Source organism: Leptidea sinapis, chromosome 9, assembly GCF_905404315.1.
Source record: "Leptidea sinapis chromosome 9, ilLepSina1.1, whole genome shotgun sequence".
NCBI classification, from domain to species: domain Eukaryota; kingdom Metazoa; phylum Arthropoda; class Insecta; order Lepidoptera; family Pieridae; genus Leptidea; species Leptidea sinapis.
The window spans coordinates 6,127,793-6,140,657 of record NC_066273.1 but is presented as its reverse complement, the minus strand read 5'-3'; the positions used below and the strand labels follow the sequence as shown (position 1 = coordinate 6,140,657).

Genomic DNA, 12,865 nt, shown 5'->3' with positions numbered 1-12,865 from the left:
GCCATTAAGTTGGCATAGCGACATCTCATTCTGCACGGACGCACGCCAAGAAAGGGAAGATATGAGTAGGATATTTAAATGTGTAACACTCGCGTTCTTCAAAGCAAATACTATTCTCGGGTACCTTCAAAAAGAGCAGGCACACCTGGAGGTCTACTCGCAAAATCGACAACGATACATTCGGAACGATACGATAATACTCCGAATATATCGCAACTATCCTACTCTAACAAATGTTCGAATTCCTTATCGTTTATCGTTACCATAGACTAATATTTTGATTTTTTTTTACGATGTTAGTGTGAATGAAATATGTTCAAACCTAAACATTATCTGTGCTATGTCGCTGTTAAGTGTCAAAAATCAAAACATAGCTTAGGCGCTAAGGACCAATTTGGTATCATTTACACATAATGTAAATGTTAAAAAAATATGTAATGAATATAATATGAACATTTAAAATTTAATAAATAATACAAACCTTGCGGATAACAAATTGTAAAAAAAAGTAACTCTACCCTTCTCGTCGATTTCCTATTTCTCAGGCGGCCATTTGCTTTATTTCTACGAATAAACGATCAACAAAATGACTTAAATGTCTTAGTATTAAAAAAATCCTGTTGAATAGTAAATCACATATAATTATTTCAATAATATTTATTAAGTATGTATATTGTATGGCAAATATATCTATACAACTTGAAACGATAATATCATCGACAGCATAGAAGGTGTAGTTGAGATTATCGTAAAAGTGACGTTTGATTATTTGTGAAATTAGAATATTCGTCTCTGACAATTTCAACTTAGAGTAGGGTTAGGACCGATAATATCGAATAATGTTTCGTTCGTTCAATCATCGTTTCGAGATTGATAACGATGTAACTAAGAGTAGGATTCGACACGACTAATGCCACGATTTATCGAATATCGATTTTAGGAGTAGGCCCCCTGAACGGCCGGCATACTGTACTGTACATTGGTGTTACAAAAGAGTGTGGGTCGCGATCACTGACCTCTACTATATACCACTGGACTGGCGGCTGTCAAAGTCGTTTTGTGCCTGTTTGATAATTTGGCGCTGTTGGCCATGTAGCGAGAGTGTGCGGTACTAAAACTAGTGATGGCAACCTCAGCAAACATTGATAGATGGTGGAAACTATTTACAAAAAAATGTGTGCTTTATAACGTTGATTCTTGAAGTATAAGTAACACGGAAAACAAACGAAATTAATTCAAAATGCAAAAATACTTCAGAGTATTGTACGTTCCTTCGCAGCCATTTGTATTATACGTCAAAATTAGTTCTCTGGACACTCGCGAGTGGCGCTTCAAATAGGCACAAAAATTTGCTGTCAAACATATGGAAGGAACAGCTTGTCCAGTGCTATTTATACAGACCAGTGGTCGCGATGATCACTTCCCTTCAGATGACCCGTACGCTCGTTTGTCCATCTGTTCCAAAAGAGAAGGGTAGGTGCCGTGCAGTAATGTCTATTGACCATGACGTGTTTTGACTTAACTACCAAGCAATAAAGACATAGCCATTAACTGAGGCCATTTTTAAATCTAAGAATGGCCGCTTTGTAAATAAAAATATTTTATTTGCAAATTATTTAAAATAAGGTGCCTATATAGTATTGCCTATTTGCTATCTATAGCTATTGCGTATCTTGAATTAAATATGTAATCAAAATTTATGAACGATGCGGGACTCGAACCCATGACGTGACATATGGTTCGTAAATCTTGGTATGTTCATCTCTCAGGTTATACCTATCTAGTACGACGATAAGGAATCCTTTGAGTAAAATACTTATTAAATTATTCATGCTAGTATAAATAAAACAAGTAACCAAAAACAATTCATCTTTATTTACACTAGAACAATAGTTTACATATTTTTTACACAACAATAATAGCTATACTTTCATCACAAAAGTATCTATACTATTTACAAATCTTGTTTTGAAAGGAAGCCATATTAATATCAGCGCTGTCACATTATTTATATATTCTGACATGAAAACTTATATTACTATTTCAAACTTGTTTATAATGAACAAATTGCAAAATCTAGAATTAAAGTTTTTCATTTGGATTAGTAAGTACCCGGTATATTATATACACATACCTAGTGTATTGAGAAAAGGAAATACAATTATATTATGTATGTAGTTAAGCCAGGAACTTTGTCTGCATGGACTTCTAAACTAGACCCCAAGGTGGTGAGAAATATCCTGGGTTAAACCATCTCGGAGTTAAGCGGGAACAAATAAAAAAAAACATACAAAAATCAAAAATTATGTTTTTTTATGACAATAAGGCGCGAGACGAGCAGGAAGTTCGGCTGATGATAATTGATACGCCCTCTTCATTACAATGCGGCGCCAAACAATCTGAGCGGCACTACAATACTAGCGCTCGTCACCTCGCGACATAAGATGTTAAGTCTCATTTTCCCAATAATTTCACTAGCGACAGCGCTGTTCTAAGCTAATATTCCTGGCCTGTTTTTATCGGTTGTCTAACAGCAAGAGACTCCATCTACGTATAAGTTAAAGTTTCGATTTTTCTTTGTTATTGACATAGCCAAGGCACTTAGTGTCCTACGAGTAAAATAAATATATTTGAAACGTAAAGTATGGGGAAAATATGGAGATTTATGAGGTTTAAAAGGTTAAAAAAAAATATTTGCCTTCAGTCAGACTTCTTGCTTTGCTCCTTTTGTTTCAGCTGCTCGAACTCTTTAAATATTTTCTCACTCATCTTCTCACCCTCGTCATCAATTTGCTCAACAGATAGCACTTCGGGAATATAGAACTGCATCATATTTTGAACCTGCGAAATTAATTATATGTTTAAAACCCTTTAATAAGGTCCGCATATTCGAATTTTAAATATTTTTATTCGAAGTAGCATTTAGAATCACTTATTGAAATTTATTGATATTACATTGAAAATATATGCCTCAGACATGAGAAGAACGGGCGCTACAAAATTCATAGTGCTGTGTTTTAAAAATTATTATTAAATACTTCACACCTTCCACCTTCGCACGACACGCCACAAGTTAGGATATCATCCTCACCATCTGGATGTGTGGCGGTCCTCCACAGTGCGGTTTTCAAGGAGCTTTCTTCCTCGTACTACAAAGCTGTGGAATGAGCTTCCTTGTGCGGTGTTTCCGGGACGATACGACATGGGTACCTTCAAAAAAAGCGCGTACACCTTCCTTAAAGGCCGGCAATGCTCTTGTGATTCCTCTGGTGTTGCAAGATAATGTGGGCGGCGGTGATCACTTATCACCAGGTGACCCGTACGCTCGCTTGTCCTCCTATTCCATAAAAAAACACAAAAAATAGCCTGAGGCTGGTCGCTCCATTCCCAATCAGAGTTATCATTAAGAAAGTCATTTATGTTATAGTAACCTTTTCCACATAAACATTTTCAACTATTCTTTTAAATTTCGTTAAACATTGCTATAACCTTCAAAATCATAGAAAGCGTAATTAACTGCCAGGTATACCTTGAAGGTCACCAGTTGATTATCGAACAACAGTGCGGCTTTCGCCATGGTCGTTCGGCTGGCGTTTTTCTTTTGTACCTAATATAATTATGTATTGAGATGAACCGCATCTATGGATGGACGGCGGCTATGGAAACTACTCGAAAGCAAGGGAGAAAGCTTCGCAGTTAGTCTAGACATGGCGAAGGCTTTCGATTGCTTATACAAGTGGACCTCCAGCTTCCTCACTATGCCCAGCATACAGGTCGTTGTCAACGGTTATTGCTCGAATCAGAAGAGACAGTATGCAATCTCCAACATTGTTTCTTCCGCATATCAATGACATGTTGGACGCATCCAACTCTAAATGTTATAAGCTCTAATAAGTTTTAATTCGGCTAAGATTCGATAGAATACATGCAGAATCTATCTAAAACCCAATTGCATGAGCCAGAAGCGATCAGGTAAATTAGCTATATTCCAACCAACTGCCTACCTAGGATACCTAAGGATACCTATCCTTCTTGCTTTCTAACGCCGCGTAAATCCTACCTAAGAAAAGGTCCATAGCAAACAGAAATGACAATACTGCCGGGCAACTGTACAAAGTTTCTTTTTCCCCAAGAATCATAAAAGAAAAATCTTACCCCGTTCTTCAGAGTTACAATTGAGCTGGGACAAGAAGAACACGATCCTTGCATCTTAAGCCTGAGCACTCCATCCTTAAAGTCTACAAACAATACATCACCGCCATCTTCTTGTACAGTAGGCCTAATCCTTGTATCTAACAGCTCTTTAATCATCTGCACTATTTCATCATCATCTTCATTAATTTCTGCAATTGATATATTCTATGTGCATAAATGCGTATTTTACTAGCTTTTATGTATTAAAAAAAACGGTACGAACCAATAACGTTCTATATCGATAGATCAGTCTTTCTCAACGCCCCCTTGTGGGCGTTACTGAACTAGAGGGGGGCGTTCGCGTGGTTTAGGGAAGCCATGGTTGATTCGTAATGTTATTTAGATTCTTTAATATTTAATATTTCGAATAAGGGGGTTTGTGCACTCATTCGTGATTTTACGGATCCATGAAAAAAATACAAATGAATTGTCAATTGAAATACAAATGAACAAATGACATGAATTTAAAACGTATGAGTGCACAGACACTCTAATTAGTTTATATCTCTGCCCTGTATGATGGTATAAAACTAGGAATATGTTTATATATAATTGATTCTCAAAGGGGGCGGTTAAAGCAATAAGTCTGATAATCTCTGCTATAGACAAATCACGTCGTAATAAAACAAAGCCGAAACAATGAACATGTCCCAAATCACACTAAGCTTTGACTGGTATATCTATACACTGTTGCATTTATTCCCTTTATTTAGAATTTTCTTGGCCATTAAGCAGCATCGTAATAGTTATTTATGCAACTGTTGTGTAATAAGGAGTATTAAAACACGAATGTGGATTTATCTCACGAGGCGAAGCCGAGTGTGATAATAATATCACATGAGTGTTTAATACCTAATTATCAACAGTTGCATACAAGACTTTATCTACACCCAGAATATGAATCCTCTAAAAGATTCTGAAACAGTTAGCTTACTGCTAACATTAAAACAGCCAGTCCTAGTAGTAACCTAATAATATCATCCATTACTGATTATATACATATAAACTAAGTATTAATAAAAGAATTATTTATTTTAGTAGTAATTTACATTTTGTATAGTGCAATAATTAAAATTCACTTGAATATTATGTTCTTTTGCAGCGTTTAAAATGAATCACTCATTTTTTGTAAACAAAACAATAAAAATATCGAAGAAAAATGGCGGGGATTCGAATAACCTACTTTTTTTTACGGCGCGCGACGTGTGGAACGAGCGGAAATTCATACAGATACCACGCATCGAGCAATGAGAATGTGGCTGTCTGTTAAAACTCTTTCAGCATGATGGGATTGAAAAAGAAATTGGAGTGTTGTTATGAAATTCAGTACAACATTACAACACTCGTTTGGATGGTGTAATGGTTATTAGAACATTGGGTGTTTTAATGTTGGCAATAAGCTAACTGTTACAGAATCTTTAATAGAGGATTTAAAGCACGGGTGTAGATAAAACATTTATTCAATTAAGGTTTGTCACGCACACTTTTGCCGTTCCGCTATCAGACTGTGAATGGTATGTCCTTATTTGTGTATAGAACGTCATTGGTGAACACACATGGGCTATAATAAAAGTTTCTAGACTGGCCTTTGTAATATAATTATTTGAAAATAGAACACTCCGCGAATAGGATACATTTTGGCATTATTGTGAAAATTATTTGGCGGCCGTACATGAACTCTAGAAATTAATCGCGCCTAGATTTTCCCTGTGGCTAATGTCAACATGAAAGTTGCAAACAGACTTCAATGGGCAAGTTGCAAGAGAATGTGGGCGGCGGTGCGTTTGTCCTGCTATTCCATAAATAAAAATAAAAAATGGCATTGATGGTGAAGCTGAGAAAATAAACAAACACATTGTTAAATCACTTACGAGTATCCCCTGATGGCTGTACATCCTTAATTACTGGCAACCCACTAGCAAAGAAGTCCATTATAGTAGCAAAAATATCTGGCTTCAATAATTTCCACTCAACATCATCATCTTGTTTCGTAACTGTTATAAAATCTGAACCGAAGAACACTGCTTTTACTCCATCAATGCGGAAGATCATTTTTGCTAAAAATTATAAACAGAAATATAATTATTTACAAAGGTGATGCAAGGTTTTGCCTCTTTGCCCAGCTATTGACATTATTAAGGATCCAAATCAAATGGGATAAATTTTTAAAAATCTGTACTGTGGATATGTAAAAGTCTATTTGAGTATGGCTGTTCAGTTTTGCAGTAAAACTTATTTATCTGGATGTGTGTTCTGCATACCTATGAAATAAATAAAAATATAAGTAATACTAGTTCACAGAACTATCGCAAAATGAATTATTTAATTAAAAAACTTTAAATTGAAAAAGTAAAACTTTTAAACAAAATAAATATACTAAGAGTGAACAGTACTGTACAGACGACGTACATTGACCTCTGGATCGTCGGCTTCACCTTTGATTTGTTTGATTATTTGCGACGAAATAAAAATTCAGTATGCTCATTCTTACGAACACTTTTTTATTTCGGTATAACTGAACTGAACTTTAAATTCAATATTGTGCATCCTGTTTTATGTTTAAAAAAAAACTCACCCGTATACGAAAACGTAAAAGATAAAATAAATGTCAAATTCACCGTAAAAAGCAATTACAATTAACAAACTTAAAAACACAATTTACAATGTGTAAATGTGTACACACATACAGTAGTAGTAAGTGTCCATTTCAGCTTGATTCCTTCAAAAGGCAAACACATAATATATTCGCCCAGAAGACTCGTGATACACTGGTCACTGATGACTGAAGAGGTGAACATTCAAATAAGGGAATACCTCACAATTATAGTTTATCGATACTTTTTTATAATTATTTAGCAACCATTACCAAATACCTAGGATACAACTATTTTTGTGTTATTCTAATGTTATTATAATTTTAACAAATTATAAATTTAATGAACTTTTACGAAGTATTTTTAACGATTAAACTTACGAAACTACTGTTTTATTAGTTGTGAGTGACTAAAAGGGTTTTTTGATATGGCAGAATCATGCTGTCGTCCTATGACGACAGTACGATCGGACAGGCTCGTTCAGATAAGTTCTTCACTCGCACAATAACCGGCGTGAATAATAATATGGGTATGTGTGTTCGTTGGGGAGGATATCTGCTGTCAACGTTTCGGAAATTTCCAGGGTAGGGTGTACACTCGGCTGCGAGTAGATTTTGACGATCGCGTCAGGTCATCTGGAAGGTGTCAAGGAAACTAAATTGGCTTCAAAGAAGCTGGGGGTCATTAATAGATCACGGTAAGCTGGCCTAGCTTCTAGCGCTCTCAGTATTGTTGTCATCTCTGGTCGGACGCACCCCAGTATCAGCTAGATTCTAGAACCTATGGACCGCGTGCAACGCATATTTGCTTGAATTGTCGGGGATCCAGTGCTCTGTGAACGGCTAGGCGTTGCTGGGAGTTTTCCGAACAACCTTATCCTCCCGCAAGAAGACAGAGTGAGAATTAGCAATGCTTTAAGTTAGCAGACTATTATGAATAAGGGGGTTAGTGCGTATTGTTTTAAGTTTTTTTTTAAAGATATTTCTAAAAGAAGCTATTTATCGATAGATTGTGCCTTACCCTAGGCCCGTTCGCGTTTGAAGTCACCACGAGAAGCAAAAGGGCAACATCGCTTCTGTTCTATCCGACAAACGACCAGCATCTTTGAACTTGTAGCGCACGGGATGGCAACATCGCATTTTGATGTGCAAGGATTAAAGTTCATTTAGTATTGACCCAGTGACCCCGTGACTCGATTGCACAATGTACAGCACGTTAATATACGCTCAAAAATTAGAAGTCTACATTTTAACCTGATTAGTGCACCAATTTCATTCATGTTTTGTATATCGTCAGCAAATGCTATTACAAGTATGTGCCCACATTTAATTCATAAATGCAAAATACATACTGTATAGAATGTTGTAATAAAACACATGTGTTACCACTATATATGATCGAAGACATATCATACATCTACTCTATTTGATCAGTAAAGCAAATATCATGGTTGACTGTTCGGAACTATTAGGTTAGATTGGACTACGGACTTCCAGTGTCAATCGTTCGACCAATAAAGGATCAGAATGTGTTAGTAACAAAGTAACTTAAAACCTAGTGTAAGTAAAGAGTAGTTAGATATCTTAAAATCTAAACCTTTCTAACTTAAAAACAGGACCAACTTATCAGCACATGACATATCACACAGCAGTGGTTCAGGTACTGACAATCGAACCTGTGAGAAAATGCCCTTAGAATACCATTGGGGCTAGCCCAGACGCTACGCAACAGGGACGTACAATGCTTACACATAGTCAAGTGAAAACAATCTATGTGTGCCTCAGCAAACATCCCCGACACGCTGCAGTATCGTGGCAGCCCCAATAATATTCTGAACGCATTATTATACTGAACATGCAGGGCATTGTACTGCTTCTGCGCAGAGTCAACCCACAAACTGCTCGTGAAAAATGAGGTGTTGTAAGCTTTAAAGAGTAATAATAATAATAATAATATTGACACACTGTTACACAAATTATCTTGTCCCAAACTAGGCATAGCCTGTACTATGGGTACAAGACAACGATATATTTAATACAATATACTTACTTAAACATACATAAATACATATAAACATCCATGACTCGGAAACAAACATCTATATTCATCATATAAATGATTGCACCTACCGGGATTCGAACCCGGGACCTCTAGCTTAGTAGTCAGGGTCACTAACCATTCGGCTATATCGGTCGTCAAAGGTCGTTTAAAGAGTGTTATTTATACTGGCATGGTACAGCGAGCATATCTGCAGATGATCATATTTGCCCTAACAGACAACGCCGAACACTCCCTCTCAATATCTGCATCATCCTTTAGGTCAAAGGTAACCACATGCCCTAGGTATTTAAATAATGAAATAGATGTCAACTTTATAAATATGCCAGTACACCTGCTTAAGAAACTTCCAAATGACACTTTTTTTTAACATGTGAGAATAACCAAGCCACTCAAATACTTTTTTTCCAAACTATAAATTATTTAATAACATGTGATAAATTCACTATTTTATTATTATTGTACATATGTAATCAACTAGTTTATTTTAGCTTTACAGCTTGTTTCTTTCCTGGCAACTTTAATTTAATTCTTTTGTTTTATCTCATTAGTATACTATTAGTGAAAATCAATAATTACAGTTCTGAACTTAATTATGTATCTACTAGTTAATGCCCTAGATGTAAGTTTTCCAAAAAAAAAAAAAAAATAGCATGAGTGGGCTAATTAGACACACAAAGTGATGAGCACCTCTCAGATTTTGTAGTCAATCAAAAAATCAAAAGTGACACTGGATTGAAATGGGCAGGGTGTGTGGATTTTGCTTATATTCCAATCACTTGTTCCTGTGTAAGACCATAATTGTGGCTCTTACCCAATGGACTGCACTGTGCTGCTCCAATATTTGGAAAATCCATGGTCTGTCCAGATTCAAGCACTTGTTGACCAGGAAGAAATTTCATGCTATTTGGATTGGGTGTGTCCTGTGTTTGAATAAACATTGTGCGGTAATTAAAGCCATTTAATATTGGTTGCTGTTTTGCTTTTAACTTGACTAATTGAGATCCCAGAGTACTATAAGTTTTAGTACCAGAGCACCTGAAAAACAATTCAAACTACAGTTATCTATTAGAACAGCATTAAAACGTAAATCACGAAATCTGGCAAAACCTACAGCTTACCCATTTAATATGCATAATACAGGCCCGCAATGATGTCTCGATTTAATAAACCTAAGAGAATGCCGGAGCATTTTAGTAGTTTAATGGCACTTATGTATACTTAACCTTATTTATCTATTTGGATCCCTATGCTACTGTACAACTTATTGATTTAACTGGTAAACAAACAACATAACAAATAACAAGTTATATTAGTTACAACTTACAACTCTACAAGAATCAGAGGAATAAATAATGCATGAATTTATTCTCCAGTTCAATAATGACAATCAATTATCAATCTTATGTCATAACAATTAAGTGATAGGTATAACCTTATGTTAGAATCATACCTAAAACAATAAATAGGTACCATCATGACAGCAGCTTGATCTCTGCGACTACATGTCAAACTGGCATTTCTAGGGTTGTTAGGACTTTGGGTTTAATTTCATTACAGGGTATGTTACGATATGCACTGCGACTACTGCACAGTGCTATCACTGTAGAAAAATTCGTTCCGTTATGGACTGCCAGTATACTGTCTCAGTACCCTAGGGAAATATATGACGTCATAAATTGCCGCCATATTCTACTGTGAGCACTGGCGTTTTCGAGGTAAGGTAAAGTCTGTATGGAAAGAGAACCGTCGCGTCGTGGCAAAAAATGGAACTAAGATTATGACTTTTATATGGATCATCCTATAAAATTTATTAAGACGGAATAGGAAAACATTATATTCTAAAACTATTTACAAGTATCAAGATGTCAACGTCAATGTGTCAACATTACAGTTTGCCCTGTGCTGCCCCGGGGTGTAAAAAGAATAGGGTAGTCCCAGGTCCAAGGGTGTCGTAAGAGGCGACTACAGGCTTTTTGAAAGTAGGAGAGTCACGCTACCGTCTTATGACGTCATCACAATCGGGCCAGACTCGTCCGGGTTACTTACCACACTCGCACAGAATACCGGCGTGAAGTAGCGGCCTAGTGCCGCTATGTTTCGCATAGGTTACCGTAGGCCATCCATTCCCCCCCTCCCCCCTCCCCATCACCCCCCAACAAAAATATGAGAGCGATCCTTCAAAAGATATTACCCCAGGAGGGTACCGGCTCTACCAGAGCCGGAGAATCCCTCCGCAAGCATTCTAGCTCGGGCTGCCCCTCGTATTGTGGGGAGGGCACAGTACCGCGCATATCTAAGGAGAAACAAGGCAGCAACACCACGGCACCCCGCTCCACGCTTAATGTGGACTTCTGTAATATCAGGGCAATTTACTTCAATTTAAACGCCGTTCACCACCACCTTGAGACGGTGCAGCCGGCCTTGTGTTTCCTTACGGAGACGCAGATATCTCGACCTAGCGATACGTCATATTTAACGTACCCCGAGTACAAAATTGAGCATAATTTTATGCCTCATGTCGGGGTATGTGTGTACGTTAGGGAGGATATCTGCTGTCGCCGTCTCGGCAATTTTGAGGGTAGGGACTTGTCTATTCTCTAGCTCCGCGTAGATTTAAAGGACCGCGTTCGCATCTATGCGTGTGTCTACAGGTCACATAGTGGTAACGCAGAAACGGATCATCTCATGGACTGCGTTCAAGCGGCATTTAATGACGTGCTTGATCAGATCCCCTCGTAGTCTTGGGTGATTTCAACGGGCACAATGCCGAATAGATTGGATCACGTACTACAGACTACGCAGGGTGATCTGTGCATAATATTGCATTGGCGTATGGTCTGTCCCAATTAGTTGAGTCACCAACGCGCCTCCCGGATGTGGATAGCCACATGCCGTCCTTATAAGATCTTCTGCTGTCTACACATCCCGATCGTTATCAGGTCTCTGTCGACGCCCCTCTCGGAACGTCTGACCATTTCCTGGTCAGGAGTGTAGTGCCTATCCGACGCCAACGTCGCAGACCACCAGCGACCCGCCGCGTTTGGCACTACAAGTCAGCAGATTGGGATAGGTTGCGTTCCTTTTTTGCATCCTACCCTTGAGGCAGGGTTTGTTTCCCTTCGGATGATCCTAGTGCCTGCGTTGTTGCAGTATCCGATGTGATACTGCAGGGCATGGATATTTTTATACCAAGCTCTGTAGTACCGATCGGTAGCAGATCACATGGTTCCTGGTTCGATGAGTCAGTGAAAGCAGCATCTAACTGCAAAAAACAAGCGTATTGAACTTGGGTTGCAGCGCTGGGCTCAAAGGATCCGAACTGCAAAGTGCTGAAGAGGAAATATAACCGTGCCTCCAGATTTTTTAAGCGGCAAATCGCCCGTGCGAAATCGAAGCACGTCGTCAAAATTGGCGAGCAGCTTTCCAGTTATCCGACCAGAACACGCAAGTTCTGGTCGTTGTCGAAAGCTGCTCTAGGTAACTTCAACCAGCTGTCCATGCCGCCGTTGCACATGAGGAATGACACCCTGGCCCATACGGCAAAAGAGAAAGCCGATCTCCTGTGCACTCTTTTTGCCTCCAACTCGAGTCGACTCTTGACGACAACGGAAAAACAGCGCCGACCATCCCGCGGTGTCAGAGCTCCATGCCGGAAGTACAGTTCAGACAGAATACTGTTCGGCGAGCTCTGTTTTCGTTGGACGTCAGGAAGTCGAGCGGGCCGGATGGCATTTCTCCAATCGTGCTTAGAACGTGTGCCCCTGAGTTGACGCCGGTGCTAACGCGTTTATTCCGGCACTCTTATTCAAAAAACGTAGTCCCTGACTCATGGAAGTCAGCCCTTGTCCATCCGATCGAAAAAAAAGGAGACAGTTGGGATACGTCAAACTACAGGCCTATTGCTATTACCTCCCTACTCTCCAATATCATGGAGAGCATAATTAACCGCCAGCTTTTGGTATACCTTGAGGGTCATCAGTTGATCAACGACCGGCAGTACGGCTTTCGCCGTGGTC

At 38.4% G+C, this 12,865-nt stretch overlaps 1 protein-coding gene across 4 annotated transcripts; it reads right to left on the bottom strand.

The window, feature by feature from the left end:
• Positions 1 to 1,856: 1,856 nt before the first annotated feature.
• LOC126966008 (NFU1 iron-sulfur cluster scaffold homolog, mitochondrial-like) lies at positions 1,857 to 10,426 on the bottom strand. Of its 4 annotated transcripts, none has more exons than XM_050809882.1 (6): positions 10,174 to 10,192; positions 9,968 to 10,018; positions 9,661 to 9,884; positions 6,066 to 6,251; positions 4,156 to 4,343; positions 1,857 to 2,841 (listed from the first exon to the last, which is right to left on the bottom strand). In XM_050809882.1, exons 3-6 carry the CDS (start codon positions 9,785 to 9,787, stop codon positions 2,701 to 2,703), a joined length of 642 nt encoding a protein of 213 aa, XP_050665839.1. In that variant the 5' UTR covers positions 9,788 to 9,884; positions 9,968 to 10,018; positions 10,174 to 10,192; the 3' UTR covers positions 1,857 to 2,700. The 4 variants fall into 4 exon arrangements, with proteins under 4 accessions (XP_050665839.1, XP_050665836.1, XP_050665838.1 ...); XM_050809879.1 differs by lacking the exon at positions 10,174 to 10,192 and having other exon boundaries at positions 1,857 to 2,609; positions 2,699 to 2,841; XM_050809881.1 differs by lacking the exons at positions 9,968 to 10,018; positions 10,174 to 10,192 and adding an exon at positions 10,300 to 10,426.
• Positions 10,427 to 12,865: the final 2,439 nt, after the last annotated feature.

Coding starts and splice junctions, on each gene's coding strand:
- LOC126966008 (XM_050809880.1), bottom strand. CDS start 10,038: ATGCTCCGGCATTCTCTTAGGTTTATTAAATCGAGACATCATTGCGGG. Junction 9,885..9,967: donor GTATTATGCATATTAAATGG/GTAAGCTGTAGG, acceptor ATTGTTTTTCAG/GTGCTCTGGTACTAAAACTT. Junction 2,842..4,155: donor TTGTAACTCTGAAGAACGGG/GTAAGATTTTTC, acceptor TTAATTTCGCAG/GTTCAAAATATGATGCAGTT.